This window comes from Lagopus muta, chromosome 1 (genome assembly GCF_023343835.1).
Source record: "Lagopus muta isolate bLagMut1 chromosome 1, bLagMut1 primary, whole genome shotgun sequence".
NCBI classification, from domain to species: domain Eukaryota; kingdom Metazoa; phylum Chordata; class Aves; order Galliformes; family Phasianidae; genus Lagopus; species Lagopus muta.
In genome coordinates, this window is record NC_064433.1 from 55,110,502 (window position 1) to 55,136,670 (window position 26,169).

General features: G+C 39.3%; 1 protein-coding gene across 11 annotated transcripts in view; it reads right to left on the bottom strand.

The window, feature by feature from the left end:
- Nucleotides 1-26,169, bottom strand: part of TBXAS1 (thromboxane A synthase 1) — a 243,959-nt gene that overhangs the window by 112,467 nt on the left and 105,323 nt on the right. For all 11 annotated transcript variants that reach the window (XM_048960640.1, XM_048960650.1, XM_048960600.1 and 8 more), the window contains one exon: nt 21,909-22,005. In XM_048960640.1, coding sequence (XP_048816597.1) covers nt 21,909-22,005 — 97 coding nt within the window. The remainder of the gene's footprint in view (nt 1-21,908; nt 22,006-26,169) is intronic.

A 26,169-nucleotide genomic window follows, 5' to 3' on the forward strand; every position in this document is an offset into this window, starting at 1 on the left:
TTCATGCCAGCTGATTGACAGGTCACCATCAGTGGTTCAGCCAGCAGGTGGAACCAATAAGCACATGAGCTGCTCAGATGGAATTTCATCCAGGCAGTGGCATGACACTTAATGACCAACCTAATACCTCCTCTTAAAAAAATAAAAACAAAGTCACACCAAGAAAATAAAAAAGGGACCAGAGAGTTTACCCTCTTACCAGGTCTGCAGTAAATGCACCATGAAAATGAGTCTGCAGAGGAAGCCTCCATATTCCTTTGAATTTGCTTGGTGATTTATAAGAGGAAAGCCATAGTCAGCTCTCTCTGCATTCATGACATTGTAAAACATATTGTGTTCCACCTTAACCAGGAGAGTACAGTAATACATGCTATTGCACAAAACCAAACAGAGTTGTTTTATGTCATACACTCCAGTTTGTTACTGGTTACATCTATCAGGTTCATTCTTACACAGAGGTAATAGACATGCCTAACTTTTCACACATCAGATTTTCTCATAGCTGGAGAAAACCTCAGCCCTTCACTCACAGATCACAGACTTCACAGAGGGCAAAGGCCATTGAGCCCCATGCCCCAGTGGAAGAGACTACTGTGTCCCTCCCAGTCCTCTGCTCTGTTGGGAGCAGTCAGTCCCTTCTTGCCCAAAAAAGCACTGAGCACACATTTTTGCACCCCAAAAGCTGCTTGAGACCATCATTAACTCTACTGAAAATCTACTGCAGTGTTTTCCCTTATAAAAGTCCATGTAAAACTAGTCTGAGTTTAGTACCTGTGATTTAGAAGGTCACCTCATGGTTGAATAAAGAAAAAAAGTTCACCAAGCTAACTCCAAAAAGTTGGTGTTGTTTTGTAATTTCATGAAAGTGTCTAGTAAAAGTTTGTAGTTTTAATTTGCAACCAATACTTCTGGAGAAGAATAGAAAATATCCATCTATTACGCATTTTATTAGGCTTTTAGGTGTTCTTTGATCATTATGTAACTTCAAAAGGGTGTTACAACATAGAATTGGTTGGAGTGATTGCAGCAATTGTCTTCCATTCTACTGTACAGACATGACTATACAAAATAGCATCTGAGTCCATTCCTTTGTTGCCGAGTTAGGATTTTCAACAACTGATTAATGGCTACTGTTCATCATTACTCATTGGAAAAATGGCACAGACAACATCAGCTTACAAGTAAATACTGGCATTTTTCCTGTCTGTGGCAAGATGCCCGGAAACATCTGTTCTTGTCTTTGCAAACATTCTCTTAAGTCACGGTTTTGTCAATAGAAACCAAAGCGAGTCATTGCTATGAGGTAAATATAACCATTCATAAATGCTAAAATAAACACATATGGCCTCCTACGGTCTGACCTAGACCCATGCAAGTCACACATCATTTCATTTGTTGGTGTAAACAAGACCAAAATGAAGTCCACACCTTCATCAGTTTGTTTATAGGGGTCAGTTTGGATGCCTGGGGTCAAAGTAGTCAAACTAAAGAAAAAAGCGTTTACTTTTAATTTATTAGAGGTTTTGGTACTATAAGCACATACAGGTTGTACTAGAGAACCTGTGATCTATACTCAGCTTCTGCTGTGTTAAAACAGTTTTTAAACATAATGTTTAAATGTCTATTTTCCAGCTGATGTAACTGGACTATTTAGTGTCGTATAAAGTCATAATACTAATAAAAGCCTCTCTGTTTTTGCAGACTTCACCTGAAGGAAAGGTTGAGGATCAAAAGTTTTCTTTTATAGATTGTAAGGTAAACTGGCAGAAAAATAGGTCCCAGTAACTTTTGTTTCAGTTATATCTCCATGCTTTCAATCATTCCTGTACAAAGAAATTACTGATGATGCCCATAGGAAAAAAGGTAAAGAAATAAGAAAAATCAAGAAGAAAAAAATCAAGAAAAATAAGAAAAATCCATCACAGCAGGAGTACAGGCAAGGGGAAGGGCAGGTTCTAAATCCTCCTGTCCTTTCCAAGGAATAGTTAGGAGTAAACAGAGGCTGTAATTAGAGCATTCAGTCCTCACGCTTCAGTTCTCCAAGATCTGTTTACATATAAACTATCATTAAATAAAGAAAAAAAAAAAAAAATTCTGCAGTTTATCTGAAACCTTGGCCTCTGCAATCAGCAATATTTTGAAGCAGTATCTGAAACCTTGGCCTGCCTGAATGAAATGACTGCCCTATTAGGCTGAAGACATTCACTGACTTCTCTACCATGGATGCCAAGGACTGCAAGGAAAAAGCAGAATTACTTTCATATAGAAGGATGCAAGTGCATCTTCCCCAAGAGTTGCTAGATAGAGCACTTTCCAGAGAGATGAGATGAGCACCTTGACATGAATTCCAGCAGAGAAAAGCATGAAAGCCTTTTTCTTGCACTCTGGGCAGCTGCCCTTGTCACTGGGAGCTGTATAAAAGGGGCCCAGCATCATCACCTTCCCTTGCAACTCAAAGAGAGTTGTTTACTGTTGCTACATTTTTTTCAGAGCCCAAACTACAGGCAGTCTCAAAGCATGCCTGTGAGGTTCAGCTTCTCTTGATCCACCATATTCTTAGGTCACCCATGCTGAACACAAGATAGATCTCAAAGTGCACCAAAGTGCTTCTGACCATATTGAGAAAAAGAATTGCAGAGGCCTGAGAAACCTTGGTTGAAACTGCCAGCCCCAAGGGGTTCAAGGCACTTCCCAGCATTACGTACAGCTGAGCAAGGGTTTTAAGGATCTACGTTTTCAAAGCTCCTTGAATGACAGCTAAATGCTTGAGACTTTCTGACTGTTACCAGAATCAAGCTAGCCAGGTGCAGGGGAGACCTACACCAGCAGCTCATTGTAAAAACATTATCTGTATGCAAAGATTTTCTTCAGAGCAGAGTACATATTAAAAATGTCAATTTAATGCATTTTATATCTTATTGAAAATTTTGGTTTGCATTCTTTCACTCAAAGGTTACAATATAAAGTAAAATTATAAACAGGGCATCCGGCTTAAAATCTCTCAGCACTGAGAAACACTGAAAAATACACCAATGAAAGTAAAGTATATTCAAACTTTGACAGTCTTTTGAAAGGGTTTCTATCAGTGTTCTAAATTTCTAAATAGCATCTACAAGTTGTTGCCTATTTTCATATTTCCTATAATGCAACATCCCGATATGCAAAATACACTTCAGTCTCATTTACCTAATTCAAAACAGAACATTTGGAGTCAGTTCTTCAGACCAGTATGTCCAATGTGTGCAAAACAAATCCAGAAAAGAGTATTCCATCTTTTTTTCCCTGATGTGAAAATGAAAAACCGAATACAACGTCAAACAAAATGAATAAAAGGTTGCTTGCAAAGGCTCTTCATGGCTTTAAAAAATGCAAATGAGTTCAAGATGCTGCTTAAATCAAACTACTGGAAGAAAAGGACTAGTAAAAATTAACTGTGGTTGCAACCTCCAGCTCTGCAAATCCAAAAGCCATTGACAGTTGAAGTCAGTGGGCTGTGCTAAAGGAAATGCCACTCTGCACTTGCTGCATTCTTGTGCTCTTTCTCTGAGCATCTGCTGCAAGTCAGGCAGAGCGCTCCCTGGCCCAAATATGATACTTTTTATGTTAGTTTTCCTTTGAAAAGTTGTTCAGAAAGAGAACTCCAGGTCAGCTGTGATGGCAGCACGACAAGCTGTCAACAAATCGCATTTGCAATATCCGCTTAACTGAAGAATTTGAATTCCCTGCCTGCCACTTCACAATTGTTTCTAATTACATTAAGTGAATATTTACACATCAGGGAGAAAAACAAACTTTGTATATTAAGATCTCCACATTTATCTGTCAAAACACTAATGTGTTTTCCTGATAGCAGTAGCTGTTTTAGTTCCTCATTTATTTGTCCCTCAAGAAAAAACGGGCTATAAAACTTTGTAGATAGTTGTACAGCCCACTTTCAGGATTTTATCTTCCAAGATTTCACATTTGTGATTATTTGTTTGGTTTCAATCGAGTGGAAAAAAAATATCCTGATTTATCAAAGCATGTTGAAGCCTGCTGGAAGGAAATAGCATTTGTTCATTTGACACTCAAATTAATTTAAACACATCAAGAATTAAGTGTTTGTCAAAAGATAATTTCAACAGTAATAAAGTCCTATTGCGTACAGATAATATTACAGGACTAATAGCATTATCATGGGTTCCTTCGAGCTCATGATTTCACTACAGCAGCCTCGCTTCACAAACAACCTGTAACCAGGTTGTTCCTTATGTTGTTCCTGTTGGATTTCTTCAAGGAGAGCAGTTAAAATGCTCCTCTGAGTATCCACAAGTACCCTGTTCAAAACAAATTAACTGTATCAGCTACTTGCACATTCTCAAACATACCACGCTGTAATGGCAAGCAGCATGGACTAGGAAACATAAAGCACATCATTATATCTTGTTACCTTAAGAGTACTACGACAAGATAAAATGAAGCAAACAAACAAAAACCAAACTAACCAAACAGAAAACCTAACCGATTGGAGCCCCCACCCCAGAGATCACCAATCCCTTTCCAGCAAAACAAGCTGTCTTCAGATAATGCAGCCTTTTGGGGGACTCTTCCACTGCAAAAGGTTGTACACCTGCACCCCAGGATAGGTGGGTGCATATATAAAAACAACAGGTAACTTGCAAAGAGTTTGCCATAGTCCTACCTGCTGAGAGCAAAACAGGTTCTACCTATGTAGGTAGGACATAGGTAGAGTAGAGAGGAGGAGGTGTAGGTAGAGAGGAGTTCTACCTCCTCTCTAGGAGGAGAGAGGCCGTGCTTTCCAGAAGCCCATGCAGCAGTGATATTGCCAGGCTGCAGACACAATATATGTGCCCAATACTTCTGCTTCTTATCAGTCACTGTACTTTCAAGCACATCTTTACAGTGGTGTGAGAGAAGAGGAAGAGACAGGTCTGTAGTCTCCAGCCACCAGTGTTGGCCAGCACAAGAACTGGTTTGTTACCAGTACAGCTGCTTCTCCCATATCTGAGGTCAGTGCTGAATCCCCCCAACATCCAATAACTGGATAAATTAGAGGAACCTTAAAACTGAAAAAATAGCCCTCTGCAACATGCCTGAAACCCTGGTAAAACTTTCCCTTAGAATAAATTTTAACCCCAGGGCCAGCCTAAGATCTTACAGCCAAAACTTACTGTGCTGTGCCAACATAATATAAAAGCCACCACGAGTGCCAAGGGAATAGCTGAAAGAAGTGAGGAAATGAGAGCTATCCCACTTGACAACTGAAGAGGGAAAAAGCAAGGCCATGCCATCCAGCAGCCAGGAGATCCAGGGAACGTCTGACCTGCCATGGCCAAGCACCACTGAAAAAAGGGGGCTTGCTCCAAAAACTTGCATTATTTACATTAAACAAAATAAAACCAAAGCTAGTTAGAGGAGCTTAAAGGAGCATGATTGAGAGAACCCGAAAATACTGCAAAATCAATTTGTTTTTTCCATGTTTTTTGGAAGAAAAATGGAGAAAAGTTCCAACAAAATTTCTTGTTATGTATGGTTTTGGAACAAAATAACCTTACTTTGCAAACTAAAACAACTGTAACTTTTCCTTAAAAGCTTTAACTGCAATAAAATATTCTAATCAACCTTTCACTTTTTGTTTCAGCTTCTGACTCATCTAAATCAGTCACAAAAAGAAGCTTCTATTTTCCACACATTTCCTCGTAAAATCTCCAGAAACATGAAGGGCAATGGAACATAGGTAGGTTGCTCTGAAAGTAATGCCTCCTATTTATTTCCAAGGAAACTACAACAGATACAAAGAGCACAAAAACATTATCTGATTGAGCAAATTCTCAGCTACAAAATACTGTTTTCCCACATAGTCACCACCATTAGCTGTGCATTTTTGCAAGCAATAAACAAGAGCCTACCCACCACACTCATAAAAACATGCACCGGCGCAGGTGACCCACTGTTTCGCATCTGCTGTGACGGTGTTGTTTCCAGGAAAACATTGCCCACACAGTTCATCATTCATTGGCCCAAACAGATAAAAGGCAGAAGGTGCCAAATCCTGACTGGGTTTGGTAGGACAGTCCAGTCAAGACTGAGAGCGTGCTCCACAGTCTTCAAACCATTGTGGGGTCTGGCATTATTATGCTGCAAGAGAAAGGTTGTCTTCTTCATGGAACCCAGCTGGCTCAAATAGATCAATGTTGCCACTGTCATTTCCACTACACTGAAGCTGATATTCAGCTCTGCACACAGTTCCATGACTGTAACCCACCAATTTACACAGAAGTGCTGCTGATGGAGACACTCTTCATTTCATGGTGCAATGTCTGCGCATGGCATTCTAGAATGTGGTTTGTCTTTCCCCTCAGTGTTGCCACTGCTGAAAGGAAGCACCCGCCACCTCACTGTACTCACATCCACTGTTTGGTCTCTAGAAACATTCAGCAAGTGTCCACGAATGTTAATGAGTGCCATTTTTTCTGCGTAGAGGAATTTAATGAGACACCTTTGCTTTACACACACTTCCACATCAGACACCATTTTGTTAGAGTGCCCCTCTATCGCATAACAGCAAAATCTATCAGAATACTGGTGGGAAGGTTCATATCACCCACATCCACCCCAGATATCTCGGGTAGTATAATAAAATAGGAGGCATTACTTTCAGAGCAGCCTCTTTTTTTTTTATATATATATATATATATATATATATATATATATATGTATAATATAATATCATATCATATCATATCATATATCATGCCATGTATTCAACCTGCAGTTGAGTAAGATTATATTAGAAATAAATTAAAACAGCAAAAGAAAGCATTAAAGGGCTTGAAAATCTTAGATTCAATGTGGCCTTTGTATTCCAAAGCATATGCAAAAATGGGCCCCATTCTAGCTATGCTATTTTTCCCCATGGGATCTCTATTTGATTTTGCAACAGTCAGAAAAAGATAAATTTCTGAAAGTTTTTAATGTCATAGATAAAAAAATCTTCCATGTAAATTCAATCAGTCCCAAGCTCAGGGTCCTCAACCTTTAGACATCCAGTTCACATGACAACTTGTAGAAGAAGTTACTGATCTGTAGAACCATGTCACCAGAGAGTGATACTTGAAGTGAGTTTCCTCAGTCTTTAACAATTTTTATTGAGTCTGTATTTACTGAAATTCTTCAGGGGCTTATAAACTTAAGCAGTTTGGTTAGATTTTCAAAGTGGTTTTTATATCCAGCCCCTACACCAGAGAGATCAAAGCCAAAGTCAAAGAGAAGGACATTGTGTTTATTTTTCCCCACAGTGGATACAAAGCCCTATCTTTTCTCTAGGCTTCTGCTCCAAAATGCCAAGATCATTTGGACAGAAAAATTCTAAATGGGAAAAAAAATAATTGAAAGAGTTAATGTTTGACAAATTTCTGGAAGGTAAACATTGTAATGGAACACAGTGGGCAACGTTTATTACAGATATCACCTCTGCCTCTCCTTCTTTGGAGACTGATGAAATACAGCTTAAGACCTGATGCCATTAAAACGTGAGTGAAGGTGAATGACTGGTTAAACTGGGATGCTTCTTAGCCATTGTTAAATTATTCAGAATTATTTTAGGAAAGCTGCATAAAAAGTGCAAGAATGCAGTTTTAGCTTCATCTAAATGCGCATACTGAAAATGGAAAAGGAAATGGTGAAACTGTCCTTTGCAATTGCCTTGAAAAGGAAAAAAAGAGAACATTTCATGCATCTCAAACTTACAGCTAATCTGGCAGAGGAGAACAGTGCAAGATAGTTCTTGTTTTTACAAATTATCTCCCCAAATCCTTTGTGCAAGAGCAGATGTGAAATAAAAAGTAGGAAAATTGCGTATTATTTTAGTAAAGACAGCAGTTATTTTCCTGTCTATTGCTTAGCACTAGTGAGAAGAGACTGGCAGAAGTAAATAATTAGCAAAAGCAAACTACCCTTTTCTTTTGCTTCAGGACAGCTGCTTCCTGATCCGTGTGTAATACCTGTTGCTGCATGTGTCTGTGCACCTAAACCAATTTTTTCCTGAACCATCACTGAGCCTTCAGAAAGAGTGGAATCAACACAAAACCGGCCAGCAGGGCTCAAAGCAGTGAGCACTTGTTATGCTGTAGAGCAGAGAGTGAGCCACATATCACTAAGACTTTAATTTTACACCCATCCTCTCTTTTCTACTTGTCGTGGGGAACTTAAAGCTAATAAAAAGCGATGCATCAGGACACAGCACTTTCAAGTGCCCTGTAACTTTCCTTGCTCATCGTCAGGAGCACTGTGAGCAGCCCAGTGATTCCCTGGCACCTGCATAATGCACTCCTGCATGCTCCCTTTTGAAGGCTCAGCCCAGACAACTATTTGCTATCAACTATTTTCAATAAAAAGTGCCAAGATATGTGGTTGCTATATAAACAAAGAATCCTCACTAGAGACTAAAATAAGCCCTGCCAACTCATATTTCACTTCTGATCAGTAAGATTCATAACTGCAACACACCATCAGTGGTAAGGAGTGCATCATCTCTGAATGTACTTCACCTTAGAGGTTTTATCCTTGCAGAACATTACATGGCATAAAAAAATCTTTTTCCTGGACCAAAGCGACTGGAGTTAATCAGCAGATAACTTTCTAAAGATCAGAAGAGAACTTTCCAGGCTATGGTGAGGGAACCACTGAAAAAATAGCTGCATCATCTTAAGACATCACTACCCCATCAGCTGTTTGCCACTCCCCATCCTTTGGAGACTACCAGTATCCCAGAGCTGGTAGAGAGCCCATGTGAGCTCTCATTGTCTACTTCAGCACCAAGCAGCCTGCATTGGCCTTGAAAAAGTCTATGATAATAAATAAACTAAAATGGAATTGTTTGGGGGCTGAACCAGACGAGGAATGTTCACATGATCCACTTTATAGGTTTTGCTGTGGGAATTGGAAGTCCAGCTAATGTACTTTAAACAAAAATGTGTTAGCACTGTGCTAGATAAGAATATCACCATGATCTCTGACAAAAAAATAATAATAGGAGAGGAGAGAAAACAAGAAAGAAAGAAACAAAAACTTCTCATATGTTTAAGTTTAGCAATAAGCATAAAGGCAGGTAAATGGATTAAACTATCTGAATGAAGGACTAAAGAGAGAATTAATCCCACTCTTTTTGAGATGACAGTTACTTTCAAAAGACTTAAAATTAAAAGCAGAGACTTCCAAGGATCAGTACAGTAATGCCCAGCTGTATCACATTAACTTGCACTGAAGAGGAATGAACTTCACCTGCACACACACACATCCCTAAATATAATTCCTATTATATTCTAAACAAAAAGTTCAACCATGAAAAGATTAAAAAAAAAAAAACAAAAAAAAAACAAAAAACACCTGCTCACATAATAGAAAGGGTTCCACAGAGGGGATGGTGGGGAGCTGATTCATAGCCAATAGACCCATTAAGGGAAATGATGCCCAGATGCATCCTCTGGCACTAGAAGTTACCACAGCATTTGTTGTTGGAGACTGGGCAGAAAAGCTAAAAGGAAAACTATTGTCATGATCTACCTTGTTACTGTGCCAGTCTTGTGACTTCTGCTGCTGGACACTTATGATTGAGGATGCTCAGTGACGCTGCACAGATTAGAGGCAATGTCATATACTGCCAGGTCACACCTGATACAATTATCAGTGGCAAACTTTTTGGCTACTGGTTAGGTACATGGAAATTAGTTCTCTGTGCTGTTAAAGGTCATTTGCAGAGACCTGAATGTGTTCCGCTATCATCAGAGGCCTTAAAGGGATTTTCTCCTGATGAGCAGGTAAGTTATCTCCAAAGCTGGATAAAGACATGAAAACAGAACAAAGTACCCACTCCACATTCTGACTGCTTGAGCGTGTAAAAAGGCCGACCTGACTGTTGTAATCAGAGCCTGCATGAATTATGAAACAAGCAACAAACTAATTACTCTTTTTCCTAACAAAAACAGACTGGGAAAGGTAGAAATTAAGAGACACGACATACTATATGTCAAGAATAGGGAAAAGAGAGAAAACAGTAAAGAAGACCAGTCTGCTACTGACAAATAATAGTTCCAGAAGTCAGAAATGAAGAACTGTCTAAAACCAGTGCTATTAGACAAAATAAGTTAAAGGGAAAAAAAATCCCCCCCGGAATGTGCTCAAAGAAGTATGACAAGTTGAATTGCCCTTAAAACAAAACCAATATATCATCAGAAAACAGAAGGGTGGACCACCAAGACAAGTACAAGCTCCATTCCCACATATATGACGTACTACACTGACTCATAGCAGCCAGGTAAGACAGGTTTTGATAAGGAATTATAGAATCGCAGAATGACATGCGTTAGAAGAGATCTTAAAGACCTTGCAAGTTTGAACCACCTTTCATAGGCAGGGACACCATCAACAAGACCAGGATGCCTAAAGCAAAAGTGAATCTAACTGGGAAAACGTATTAAGATTTCACGTTTTATCCAGCAATAAAATGTGTTCTTTAATTAAGGAGCAGAGCCCTGGGAATAGATAGCCCCTTCCTGTCTAAAAGTATTGTTTGTCTTAGGACTCACAGCACAAAGAAAAGTGCCACAAAACCAGTAAATAAATAGCCAATGTACATTTGATGAAAGATTGGCTCTGAAGACTGCTTTTGGCCTGAATAGAAAGATATGCTTTCATCCTGTTTTGACTATACTCATACGTTTACCTAACATAATTGGATGTAGTTAATATTGCAGGAGCCTTCAAGCAGTGCACATTTCCCTCATTAGTGGGTTTAAAGCCTTAATGATATCTCCTGCATTGCAGAAAAGCCCAATGTAGGCTTTAACTTTGATTGGCAAGTTTCAACAGGAGGAAAAACTGGGGGAAGGGAAAACCTAATAAAACTGGTCTTGGTTTCTTCAGTCATTCAAAAAAGAAAATTTGAAGAATGACAGGAAAAAAACAAGTGGGAATTACTAAGCTGATAAAGAAGATTTCAAAAGTTGATCTTGTAGTAACTCAATGAAAGAACGAGAGTGAGTGGACATAGGGATCCTTCCATCACATTCCTGCAACATGCTAAAAACACAAAAGCTTAGCCTTACACAAAAGCTTTCCGACAAACAAGTGCATATGCACTGAGTGTTGTCAAATCAGCATCTTCCTACACCTGCAGCAAAACCACCTTTTTGTAGTCTCATTATGCAGCATTTTTTTTCCATTAAGTTTCAATAGACTTGGCAAGGAAGCCTCACATCTAAGAAGCAGAATGTCACAGTATACCATTAACTAAGTGCGTGCAAAGGGTTCAAGTTTTTGTTGTCTGTTTTGCTTTGTTATTGACTAATTTTGACCATTTTCCAGGAACAGAAATTTCACAGGCTGGTTTGGTTTCAAAAGCAGCACAATTATGTACAGCTGTATTCAGTATTTCTTAACTGCCTTCAACAATCAGTGAAAGGGAGATTTGCACACATTATCAGGCACTATCATTAGTGCTTTAAAGTATGTAATCCATCTGGTGTTCTGATGTCTACCTAGGAGCAGGTATTGAACCAATGAAGGCTGCACTATAATAGCAGAAAGAAAGAACATTAAAAACAAACAAAACAACACAGCAATCTCAGTCGTTTCTCCATGCCACACTGTGCTTGTGTATGTTTCCTCCAGTGATTTTGCAAGCCATTTTTATATGTATAGGTGTGGAGAAGGGAGAATTAAAAATGCAAATTTCATTAACATTCAGCTTTGCAGTCTTCATAAAGGAAGAAGGTGTCAGGATACCATGGTGATGGGAGCAGTGCAGCCCATTAATAAATCAGAGAAATACTTGGGGATAGATTAAAATACTTAGACCAAGATGAAACATAACTCACATCGCAACAAATCCTGCAAAAGATAAGATGACTGATCAACAGCAATTGTGGTCTCAGCCTACTGATTCACCATGTCTTGATAGGGGGCAATAGAAGATGAAACTTGTATTTAAGCCTTTTAGCCTCCTTACAGTCAGTGGCACTGCTGAGGTTTATGGCCCATTGCATCTGAAAATAGACAACCCATGTTCTTTTTAATTTTGGAAAAGTGCTGCCATACACAGAAGTAGGAAAATGTTATTCTATCTGCAGGTAACTTATCTGTTTCCACACTATCATTGCTTCATACAGGAGGGAATCAGCCATTTTTCTTTGCTATCTTACGTGGAAATGTGGCCAATATCAGTGCTTGCTTCCTCAATCCGAAATTCATAGATCTTAAGCAAGCAAATTCACGTGATCTTAGATACAGAGCTATTCTTGTAGGTGTATATAAGAAAATATCCTACATAAGTGTTGCCACTCCTGGAACTCTTGAAGCGATGTGTGGATGTGGTGCTTATGGACAAGGATTAGCAGTGTATTTGGTATTAGGTTGATGGTTGGACTTGATTGTAAGTGTCTTTTCCAACCCAAAAGATTCTAAAATTTCAAATCAGCTGGTAAAAATAGCGTCCTTATGAGAAGTGTGGCTTGCCTCAAACCTCACTCCAGTCTGACCCACCCTTGTTAGGGACACACTGAGCTCTACCAGGAGAGCTCTCTCCAGCCATGGCAGCTTGGCCAGCTTTCTGGAATCACCAGACCAGCTAGGTAACCACTCAAAGAAAGCTATATGTCACTGAGGGATTAACAGAGAGTCTTCTCAAGTCAACCAGACCATCCTCTCAGGTTGTAAAAAACAATCAGACTTAACTACAGTCAGCATTTTTAGATTGCTTGCTGTAAACTGTTCCATGATATTCTGAACTATAATTTTCAGGATCTTTCTGAAGCTTCAGGCACTCATCCTTACCATATACTCATTCATGTGACAAGACACACTGTTTTGCTCACAAAGCAAGGTGCAGAAAGGCTGCAGTGAAAGGGAAAGGCCAGGCCCCTGTTTAAGGGAACATCCTGACTCTAAGCAGACTATTAATAAAGTCTGCTTTATAATAATATATAATAAATATAATATAATAAATATCTATAATATATAATAAACGTTCTTGAAAATAGTCAATCAAAATAGACAATCATGGCTCACTGAATTATATGAGACTTAAGAATATGCAGAGAAGTAAGAAAACAATGACATCTTTTTATGGCTAGTAGTCACCAAAGGCACTTGCCAGGTGCCCAAGGTATATACAAATGAGCTTTTGCACCCTGTAGGACAGATTTCCCTTGGTTTATCATTCTGAATCAAAATTACAAAATAAAAATGATAAACTTAAGATAGTCCTCAAAATACAGATCAGTCAATTGAAACCATTAATACTATATTTGCTACTTTAAAAAAAATACTTCAAAAGAAAAAGTCAATTCAAAAGAAAAAAATAAGCCTTCAAATAAAACTATCCTCCCTTTCTAGAGGGTTTTGGTTGTTTTTGTGTTTTTTTTAGATTTCTGCATAAAAATGGGGAGGGAAAAGCAATTCGAATTGACTCCTCTCACCAAAAATATATAAAATAAAATAAAATAAAATAAAATAAAATAAAATAAAATAAAATAAAATAAAACTCCAACCTCTTCAATAAGTTCTGAAGCACTAACATTCCCTAGTGTTAATGTTCAGCTGGAAATTTCCAATATTCTCTTTCACATTTGTTAAGGTGACAAAGCAGTTCCTAAATGACTTGCCCTTGTGAACACAAGAGTTCTGTAGCAAAGCCAAAAATCGATCTCAGAGCTCCTAAATCCCAACCCAAAGCCTTAATCACAAAACCAGATCTCACCCCACTGGGATTCAGAGGATCAGGTTGTTCCCAAAACACAGCTTACTAATATGTTAAGTTTTTCTTTAAGCCTAACTGAAGCTAAAGTCTGATAAATTTTACAGTCAACAGCAGTGATCATTTTACATTAGTTTTGTGCTATTAGCTGCAGCAGATGGGGAATAAGAGGTAATTTGTTGTGCACGCATAAAAAGACATACACAGTGTGAAAGAAATGACCCTCTCAATATTTATTATTTTAATTTTTCAAATGTCTATTGCAAGCATATGCACTCCTAGTTTAAAACATTTAAACAATACCAGATTTAATCGCTTAGAAAAAATTAACTAGCAACTCTGAAAGCAAGAGGAGGAAGGAAAAAAGAAGTCTGGAATTAAACGCTATTTTACAGGATAAAACAAAAGGCAAAACAGTTGCACATACATTGACCAAGTTAGAAAAGTTCACCAGTACCTAGAAGACAGCCCCAGGGGAACACTAGGAAAAGAAAGTGGATACTTCATTGCAGCTGCTGAGCCCAGGAGCTCCTGCACCAGCAAACCCTCGTGAGAACCATCAGGTCAGAACAGGGTAAGAGCCCTTGCTCAGCCCTGGCAGGCACTGACACTAGAAAACATCTCTCAGGCATATGGCTCCCACTCATATGGCTGTTCAACAGCACCCTCAGATACGCAGTCAAACAGATTAATATTACACAGTTAAGCGCTATACAGCCAAACACATTTCCTCCCAGTATAGTTCTCTTTCTGTAATGATGCTACACCAGCCAGGATTTCAAACCAATGATGATCTAGCAGCTGTAGGAAACTGCTAGGCAAAAAAACCTAAATCTTAATAAATTCACTGTTTGGACACCTTTTCACTTATCCTTGTAAAGCACGGAGTGATTTTTAGAAGCAACGAATGTTCTCAACTCAATGAGACTGAGCCTTATTGTACATGTGGTAGGATTGACACTTTCTTGAAGTTGTCCTACAAAGGGAAGGAGGGAGGGGAGAAACTCACAGCTCTAGCACAAAGAACTACACATTCAAGGCAAGGCCTGCTATGAGGTGTGATGGCTTTGATGCATCATGAACTGAAATGGCATATGAGAGTCACTATGGCATACAAGAGGAGGCACATTTTATGGAGTTCCCATAGCTCCTCTAGTGAGGACTGAAGTTTTGGCATTTCCTCAAATCTCAAAGACACCTCAAATCAAATCTGTTTACATCCTTATGTATCCATAAATATATATAAATGTGCACATGTGAGCACAAAGACAGGAATAGCAACAAATCGTGAGACACCCTGCGTCCAGAAGCCTTTGCATTTCACTTTGTACGCCCTATGCAAACCCAACAAAAACAAAGATGAAACAAGATGAACAAATGGAAAAAATGAATCACAGAATGGCTTCAGTTGGAAGGGATCTCAAAGAGCATTTAGTTCCATCTCCTCTGACACAAGCAGAGTTGAAAAAATGAATAAATATATCCTTAAAGATTGAGGTGTTAAATAAACTTAAGGCATATTCATTCTTTCCCTCCAATACTTCAAAAAGCAGCTTGTTTTTAAAACTAAAAATCACTGTCAACTATTAGCACATACTGGAACATCACTTGCATACTGTACAATCCCACTGAAAAGTCATTTCAAAGGGTAAAAAAAAAAACCTGAAGATCTAATGACATGAATTTCAACATTTTTTTTCTCTTGTTTAAATTGTTTGAATCATTTCCCAAATATTGACTTATCTGCTTTCTTACTGTGTATGTCACTGCTGCTCCAAACCACGTACCCATGTGCAGGTGAGCCCCTAACAAAGCATACTCATCTGTTTACAAGTGGAGTTCATTGTACTTTGCAACAACAATGTAGTAATAGACTAACAAGTTCACATGAGATGTTGACAGTGACATTGACACAACAGGAAATAATCCTAGGATATTTAATTTGAAGAAAATAAACATTTCTAAACAAAACAAGAGTACAGGGTCAAGAAAGCATATATACACATTTTTTGCAACAGTGCACAACATGGCTATTTTTGCATTATTTGTCTCCACATGAATAAGTGAGTGGGTCCATTTTTAAAAACAAAAACCTTATTTGTCAGAGAGCATGAAGGAGCAGCCTAGCCTCCAAGCTGGCTCTGTATATATGACTGAATTGCTAGTGTTTACCTAATGATAGCACATCAGCTGGGCTGCTGCCTACCAGCAGTGCGTGTACTCTAAAAACCAAGGCAGCATGCAACCAGTAAGTTCCTGCACAAGACATGCAACTGAGCCTTTACTTGAAAAAGGCCAAGAACACACACATACACACACACAGCCAATTCCTGAGGTACCACACGGAGCTGTTGTAAGCCCGTTGTGTATCCACACCCTGCTATGGAGATAAATAAATCCTTTCAGTCAGCACTGGGTCATCCAGTTATTGGAAGTATGCTACTTACCACTGAGTCCCTGACGCAAAATCCACAGAGTTACGGAATGGTTGAGGTTGGAAAGAACTTCTGGAGGGTATACTGTATCAAATTTGGATAGACCCTTTCCTAGAGCAATATACACAGACACTTTCCTTTCTGGTACCCTGCTCTCTGGCAAGAGATGAGAAAGATCAGCTGATGCATTAATGTCTCAGCCATCCTGGATCACAGTTGAACAAGATGCAGAAAATGGGCTCCTTCCTCTTTGGTGACTGCTTTGTTGTTGCTGGGTAAGTTTTCCTTCAAGAGGGATACAAATAGTTTACACCACCAGGTAATATCAACTTCCTTGTCATTTTTACTACTTCATTAGTATTTGTTATTTTATTGTTACTTTTTCCACTGTAACGGCAAAGCTTCTGTTGAAAAAATAGTGATGTTCTCTATTGAAATCAGTGCAGATTTGTGTACTTAAGAACATCACCCTCCTCCAGTGAGTTGGCACAGAGATTTAAGGAGTTGATCTGGATCAACTACCAGTTTCCACTTGTGATAGCCACATGAATTCTGGCAGAACACTGACTCCAGCAGCCTGTCAAACCTCGACTAGCCAATGCTTACCCTTGCCCTAGAGATTACTGATCCATATTTTTTGCAAAAGTTTGGCCTGCAACTTTGAGACAATTTGTCATTTATATTAGATAACGGGGAATCTCTCTCCATCTTAACATTCTGCTCTTACATTTTTAATTGTACACTTTAATGATTCTCCAGTACTAATTCAAAAACAAATTTTCAATACACAAATTACAAACAATCTGAAAACAGATTATGTATCATTATCCTGCCTGGCAGAATGCAACATACAACACATCATAAATGTGTCTCACACACAACACAATAATGCAGTTAAAAAAGGTTAAAGAATAGTCCTAGAGCTCTTAAAAGAAAACTTCTATTCAAGAGACAACTTACCACGCTTGTGAGAAGAAGGTATTATTCACTGTGGCACAGCCCTGCCTAGCATTCTGGCTGAGGTTTCCATAGTTAACTTAAACTAAAATCAGTTCCATATTTTTGGCAGAAGGTCTACAAGCTAATTTTCATCTTTTCTTCTTCAAGTATAATTAAAAACATGGGGAAAAGGCTTCATATGCCTCAAGTATGAAGGTATATTACAGTAGACCTTTCTATTTTTAAATGCCTACAATGCTCACCTTACTCAAGTCAAAATTAAGTGGGAAAACAGGATGTCATTATAGCTTTTTTGTGATTATATGGTTAACATAAAATATACCCCACACCTGCAGGAGACTAACACTCTCTGTGCAAGACCTGGTTGCTTGCTCTAAAATGAAGTGAACCTTAATGCAGATTTGATCTGCAGTCATCATAGGTTTCTGTCACAAGAATTATTAATCGGTAGCTCAGAAACAATATAAGAGGGCAAAGGAATCTCAAAGTCTTTTCAAAGCATTATTCAAAAGATATTCATAGCAAAGATGTGAAATATGTAGTGTCAAAGGGAAACATATTCACAAAAAAATTACCAATCATTTGGCACCTGTTCACATGCAAAATCTATTTTGTCCTTATAATAAGCGAGCACTCAGGCTCAATGCGGGAGAAGTGTTCTACTTCTCTCTGGATATGGAAAGAGGATGCAAGACGCTGCCTTTTCACAGCTGTCATTCAAGCATAGACACAACCAGCATGGATAGGCCCAATACACCCAGCACCTACTGTTATTACTTTGCTTTGGCAAGCAAGGAAGAATCCTTATGGCACTCAGTCAATCCAGTAACAAAACACCCAGTTACTGAAAATAAGTCCCTGAATCAGGACCACCACAGACATGTCCCTTCGGCCAAATACAACACCATGCCAGCTTCCTTCTGGCACACACAAAAAATGAGAAAGATAAAACTCCCATTATTTCAGCCCTCCCTCTAGAAGAAAACAAGGCAAAGGTGACCTTTCCTACTCCATGAGAATTGTTCTTAGTCAAGAATCCCCACATGCCATAGCCTGGCATTCATATCAATACAGCTGCACAACATGTCTTCTTACACTTTAGACTCAGCCTCCCAGGCTGCAGGGAGCACAGCCCTTTATCTGTTTCCCTCACTGAAACATGGGATCTCTCATCCAGGTATTAAACTAAACAAACTCTTCCAATAGTCCTCTAAGAAGATTAAAACCACCCTGATTCCATAATGATCTCCTGACTACTTGCCAACAAATAGTGACTTTGCCGGCAATTGCACAATCTCAGATTAAGGTCATCCTTCTTACAAGCGCTCAAAGACATGACAGTACATTATGAATAGCTTTAATAAAAGCTCCAAGTTCACTGAATCATCGCCTGATTCGCTCTTGTCTATCAAGTACATCCACTGTTTGCAACCCTTCACAAGTTGAATTTCCCATTGTCTCTTACTGTAATATATACATATTTAGGCAGTTGAAAGAGCAGAAGAATACACGGGAAACATAAATATTTTCTACCCTGCAATACACCAGGCGTTTAGACATCATCCTATCCATCGTTCAAGTTAGTGACAATGTTAATACACTGTTGATGCAACTGCTACAGAACATGGTGAATAATCTCTCTTTGTGTGGCATTCAGGGTTAGATAATTCACATTTCCTCTCTGGTGTATGAGGCACAAATTTAGATTTTGGAAATGAATTTTTGGGAGAAAGAAAAAAAAAAGTGGGAAAGAAAAAATAAGAACATGCTGGATTTTCTCAAGGGCTGTTCACACCCATGGGGCTTTCTCCATTCCCATGTTTCCCACTCTGAAAAACTGATGCTTGAGAGAATATGTTAGGTCAAAATAAACTGCCCTGGTTTCAACTGGGATAGAGTTAATTTTCTTCTTAGTAGCTGGTATGATGCTGTGTTTTATATTTAGGATGAGAATATTTTTAATAACACACTGATGTTTTAGTTGTCACACAGGAGTGCTTACACTAAGTCAAGCACTTCTCAGCTTCTTGTTCTGCCCTGCCAGTAGGGATGCTGAGGAGCTGGGAGGGAACACATCCAGGACAGCTGACCTTAGTGGACCAAATGGATATCCCATACCACAGGGCATCATGTGGAACAATACACCTGGAGGAGCCGCCTGGAGTAGGCGCTGCTTGGTGTCTGGCTATGCACTGGTCAGCGGCTGGTGAATAATTGTGCTTTGTTTATTCTTCTTGTTATTGTGCTTTATCTTTTCACTTTTTTTTTTCTTTTTTTTCTTTATTATACTTATTTCAATCCATGAATTCTTCCACTTTTCCATTCAATTTTCACCCCCACCCCACTGGTTGGGGAGAGCGAGTGAACAGCTGCATGGTGTTTATCTGCTTACCACATTAAACAACAACATAAGTGAATACCACGTCTGGATTGAAATGTATTAGCTTAAATTTGTGAACAGCACTGACTCCAAAGCCAATTCTATAACCACTCAACAGCACATCATTTGGGAAAGGAATGGATAAAATAAGGCAGAGAGATCTAGTTTGTGTTTTGAATTCTCCCATCAAACTGACTCTCGCTTGAAGTAGAGAAGCTTGCTTTGAGTAGTTTTTACAAGTATAAACAGAACATTATTAAAGCCTTAAAATTACATTTATCCAGTCAATATGAGAAGGATCTCTTTCTTGAAACTGTTTTTTCCCCACTCTCACCTTTCCATCAGTATTCACTTACAACCAAAATTATACCTGAACAAAATCTGCTGACCTTCTTTACATACAGTACAGCACTATTTATTAACACACAGAGAATCCTTAGTATACAGCATATCAGAACACCTCACTGAGAGATTTATGAAAGAGAGAGCACCCAGTATGAAAATTCAAGAAGGAAAAAAGATTTCCAAGCCAAATGTGGAAGGACCGAGAAATGGAAGGTTGCTTATCCTTTACTAATGATAAGTAAAAGGCAGAAGAAGAGAAACAAAGTGGAAAGTAAAAGGTAACACCCAAAGATTGCAGCTATGTGAAAAGACCATGGAATGAGCAGATAAAAGTACACAAGATAAAGCAAGTTCATTTGAATTAGGCTTATAGGCATTGAGCAACTCAGATATAGTAACAGTGTACAGGGGGAAAAACTGTTCCTTTTCTTAAAAAGAAAGGTAGGACATCTGTCACATGCTTGCTGGTAGGTAGCAGGGATATCAACCAGTCTGTGCCTCAGCTCCTCATGCAGAAAGGAGGGCGTTGTGCAAAAAAACTTACAGATGGTTCAAGGACAGTCAAGCGATATGGACAAGATATGAATCTACACAGACAACTAGACTTAGCTGATCTCTGATGAAGAAAATAAAAGGGGAGAGAGACTGGTTACAGTGATCTGAATTACCTGAATTTGAGAGGAAAACAAATATTAGACCAGGACAGATGGCTGTACAACCAAAAGAGAGAGATAAACCTCCCACCACAAAAGTCTGAAGAGAAAGTAAAATTCAGCCAACATATTCAAATGGCGAGACTGACTGAAATTAAGTGTAGAGTGAGTATTTGAATATAGCCTAAAAGGAATGATCTCTAGTTTCAAAAGGTGTTGTTTGGGCATCAGCTACAGTTGTGAATAGTGCAAACAACCTATTCATACCAAATATAGAGGAGAAAGGCACGTAAACAGGAAGAAATAGGTTACATGAATGAGGACTGAAGAAGGAAAAGGGCAGAAAATTCTTTTGAATACAGAGAAAATGGGGAAAAGAATGTTACAGCATGCAACAACTTCAGCCTAGGAAGCTTGCACACTGATTCTTCCATTTAGATGTGAGTTACAGGCAGAATGCAAGGTGACTGGTACAAGTGGTTATTAAATAAGATACAAGTAGTCACAAGATGAACTTCATGTAGCAGAAGAAGCAAGCAAAGGAGACAAGCAATCTGCAAACAAACTGACTGGCTGCGGAGAGGATCAGAGGGGCAGAGGAGGCAAACAGCTGATCAGAGATGAAATTTTCCCTGAGGACATGAATGCATGCAGGTTTACGTGAGCAGGTTTGCGCATACAAAGGGGCCAGGAGGAAGAAAAGAATGGATGGCAGTATGTGGTCACAGTGATACAAAATGATGAGAAACTGACAGAAATATTTACTATATCTCTGGCTATTCCCTCCCTCTTTTTTATTTGTTCTAACCAGAACTCAGAAAAGTGCTTTTCAATATATATATATTTCTATTAGTAAAATAAGTGATCAGCAGTATATGTATAAATCCTTGCAAATCCCAATTTAATTATTTTCTATTCTTTATTTTCAAAGCGCTAAGAAACCTATGTCAGCTGAGAGAGGCCCCAGCAGCCCATTCCTGCCCTAGAAAATCTAAATAGACAAAGGAGACTAGGAGTAGGAGAAAGCAAATAATACTGTGCCTATACTACAGGGTGAGAACCAAGGGAAAGAGCTAGTATGGGATTTTCCTAGGAGGTAAGTGGCAAAACTGGATATTGAAACTCTCTCTCTCTCCTACATCTATTTGGTGCCTCAGTCACAAGGGCATTGTATTTCTTTTAATGGCAGTCCCTTTCATCTTCTGAGTTCTGGTAATAAAAATCTTTGACTGAAACACATAGAGTTTCTAAACCTTTAAGTTCTATTGAACCACATGCTTTCCCCCACTACGTTTCCAGCTGTCTTGTGGCCGTTTCTGATCTGAGCTCAAATTAGCAGTATTATCACCTCTGTCCACAAAGAGGACCTTCTATCTACTTACAGTTCTGTTGGTGAAGTTACTGAAGTCTGTCACTAAGATTTGCTTGATCACCTCCGGTGCGGAGATCACCACAAACATCTGGCGACCAATATAGTAGCTACAAGAAAGAGAGTCATTTTAGCAGATAACATCAACCAGAAAATCATCACAATTCCTAAAATCTTTTTCTTGGTTTGAAAATACTCGCCATGAACAAACACCACAGAAAGTATGTACTATTGTGCAGATCAGTGTCCTTCCCCATCTCTCTCAACTATTAAATTAAGATGTGTGGTCCCGGAATTTAAAGGAAATAGCTTAAAGCATTTACTGATTAATCAATACTTAGCCAGCATTTTAACATAGTGGTTTACACACACTGCTCAGTTCCAAATTCTGTACAAAGCGATGCAGTATCAGTAAACTCAACTACAGAGGGACAAAACCTTAGCAACAAACAACTCCAACAATTGTGGAAGACCTACAAAATCAATTATTCTGCTGCAAATCATACAACATGCCTTTCCATGACAAAGTCTTGCCTACAATTTACCTTTCTCCACAGTGTGGATGCAATAAATGCATACTTCCACCACTTCTGCTGGAAGTATTGGAATTGAGAGCATCTCAGACTTACAGGCTCATCATTACCATCTAAGAAGGGCCATCTGAACACAAAATGATGCCAATTAAAAAAAAAAAAAAAAAAGACAACCCAACAACCTGTAATGTTTGCCATGTATAAGAAAGCTAATAAAACTTTAAGACAAGACTAGGTGACACGTCCCACTCTGTTTCAGACATCTCCCTGCTCCCAGTTTGATCTGGCCTTGCATCACCAGGACCTGTTCCTCTGGAGACTTGATACCACAGTGGATGATACAGAAGCACTGGGACCACACGCCATAGTTCCTAGGGGCACAGCACTTCTCCAGCAGTATTTCTGTGGACACTCAGTGCTTGGCTGCTCTGCAGAGCAGGAAGGAGCACCATCAGCAAGCAAAGGTTGCCTGCAGCCCCTACCTTTCTCAGTTGCTGGACCAGAAAGATTATACAGGTGATGCTGCCTCAGCTGTGCCAGAAGAGTGGAGGAGGCTGGATGCAGGTGCAGGAAGGCTGGGTAGCTTAGAGCACAGCATAAGAGTGGAACCACAGATGCTGCAGCACTGCCTAATCATTTTGATATGATATAGCTTAATATCAATATGTTGCTTATCACCTGTCTACACTGCAGCAACAGAGCAGACAAGCAAACCTTGGGCTAAATTAAATTTAGTAAGTGGAGGTTCCCATGGCAATGAAGCTGCAGCAGCACTGATTCCACCAGGGGCAAACAAGTCAGACAAATATCTTGATTCCAAAGCAAGGTTTCAGAGTCCATCTTGACCCCATTCCACCAAAACTTATAACAAAAAAAAAAAAAAAAAAAAAAGTCAGAAAAGAATAAGAAAAAAATTTCTTCAGGAAGAAAGAGATCATCATTTCATGCTTGCTGGGTTTCCAAAGGGAAGAGTTATTTCCCAAATCCAACCCACAGGATTCACTTATACCTTAGACGTGGGTTCTAATTCTCTATTAAAATAAGCCTCTCATCTCTCCTAGTCTATTAAACCATAGCAGAGCATCCATCTTTTAATTGTCAAAAGTTTTCTTCAGGATTTTTAAGCTTGCATAAGGAAGAGCTGAAGTCTCATTTTAAATAGTGTTTTGATCAACCTTTGGCAAAAAATGATAATATCCCTCATGTCCCTTCCTCATGTATTTTGTACATTTCTGATGTTAAAAATGCAAAGCAAGCTTCCAAGGTGAAAGTCTGTATCTCTCCAAATCTACCCAGGATGATCAGCCACAAATAACGACCTCTTCCGATGATCTTCCTTCACACTTCATGTTTCTCTTTCCCTCCCCAAGTTTACCGAGTGTCTCATTTAATGGCTAGTGACTGGTGCTCCAACACATAGCTTTTCTTAGCAACCAAGCCTCAAACACCAGATTCAAACTTGAAGCAGAAGCTGATTAAGACTACCCAGATATTTTAACCCTGAGCACCACACCAGATATCCTGCAAGGCGTATGTGTGTGTGTATACATGATACTTCTAGCTTACTTCAAGCTGCAGAGCTCCAGCTGCAATCCATGGCAATAAGAGGATGGTACTCTCAGAGCACTTGTGTCACAGTACATTTGTGCTTGTATTCAGGACTAAAGTATGGGACAGGAGCATGTTCTGCTCAACCTGTTTTTACAAGAAAGTGACTCGTAAGCCAAGTTTATGCAAACAAATGTATGCATCATTCTCCAGCTCAGACCAGTCTTCTAAACTCCCAGTTCTGCTTCTACAGCTAATGCACTCCAATTATTGTTTTCTATTGTACCCCAATCAGTAAAACCCTCTTCCTGCCTTTTTTTTTTCCTTTCCAATACTTTTTGAGTACAATTTATCTCATGTTTTCACGGACATAGAAAGAAGAGGTTATTTATGGACACAGTTTGCAAAACAAAATCCACAAGCTTTAAGTATGATGTCAATAAAGTATGAAACAGGACCATAAGAACTATCAGATTTAGCAAATACTGGTCCAGAACCTCCACAACCACCATAAGTACACTTAACTGAGTTTTAATACACTTAAAATCTTCTGCAGCATCCAAGTCTCAAAACCAGGAGCACATTCCCAGCTATATTTTAAAACAACAATAAATTCATTTTCAAATTGCAAGTAAAAGATAAAATCCTTCTGAACAATAATCTATTCTTCCAAAGTAAATAACATATGCACCCTTAGCATGTAACTCCATTTTGATTCTGTATTACTACATGAGGATATCACCAGCTTCACAGAGACCTAGATTTATTATTGAACAAAACCCGATATTCTTGTCAGATTTTAATAAATAAGAGTTTGAGAAAAAACAAAAGCCTCCCAGCAAGTACATTACAAATGGATTCATTAATAATTTAGTACACCACTTTTTATTAACTTTCTCTGGCTTAATCTTTTCACAGGGCTTGTCCACATGCCAGAGTTCTGCCTTTAACTACAGTGACACAGTACCACTACAGCACTTGGCCCAAACCTTTGTAATACTCTCACGTAGGACGTTCAGTGTATGTTCATGACTACCTAGCTCACTCCTGCACAGAAACAAGAATGTGTGAACGCAGCACGGTGTCCACAGAGTAATGCAACTCTGTCCATAGAGAAAGAAATCCACTGTAACACACCTGTGAAATGTTCACAACACAGAAAATTGTCATTTTCAAGGGTGGATAAGGTCTCAGTTATTCCAGCCACTCTCCTAGGGAAATTCCTATTAAATTTCAGTTTGAATGCATCCCTCTGAAGTAGAGAAAAACACCTATGTTTTTTAGATCTGTTGGAAGGTGAGATAGAGCACATTTGGTAAATCACCATGAGGACAGCGTGAGTTTTCTCCAGAGGTGGGAGGGAGACAAGACCCCATACATTGCTGGTGCCAGAGGGAAGCAGCCTGCACTGCACCATCCCTGGGAGGGCTGCACAAAGAGTTTTTCAGAGTTGTTCAACAGAGGGCACAAATTCACCAGCAGAAGTTATGGAAAAGACTGCCCTCCAGCATGTTTACCAAAGGTCAAGGGGGTGGTTACGCTGTAGTGTATCAAGCATGGGAAGTTAATCTGCATTCAGAGTGTTTTAATAACTCCAGAGGCTACAAATACCAACCAGAGTCAACTGAAGCACTTTCGTTTGTAGGAACAGGAGCAGGCAACCATCCTTCTTGCAGCACTTAATGAAAGGGAGAGACTTCTATCCAGGATGCTGCTGTCCTCATTGCAATTACTTAGCCATTTAGTAGATACATCAGTTCTTTTAACCCCTCAAATAAGCAGCAATCTAGTAAAGATTTCCGCTGCTTTGTGCATACCCCACCACAGCTTTCTGCAGAGCTACAGTCCAGGTCTCTCACCCCACTCCTAGCACCTAGTTTGTCCATGGCCACAGAAGTCACAGATGCATGAGACCCTGACAGAACCCTAGAATTGTAAAGGTTGGAAAAGACTTCTAAAATGATCTAGTTCAACCACCATCCCATCCCCCCATGCCCACTGCCCACGTCCCTCAGTGCCACATCCACACGGCTCTGGAACACCTCCAGGACGGTGACTGCACCACCTCCCTGAGCAGCCTGTGCCACTGCAGCACCGCTCTTGCTGAGAAGAAATGTTTTCTAACACCCAATATGAATCTCCCCTGGCGTAACTGAAGGCTACTTCTTTTCATCCCACTGTGATCTGTGAGAA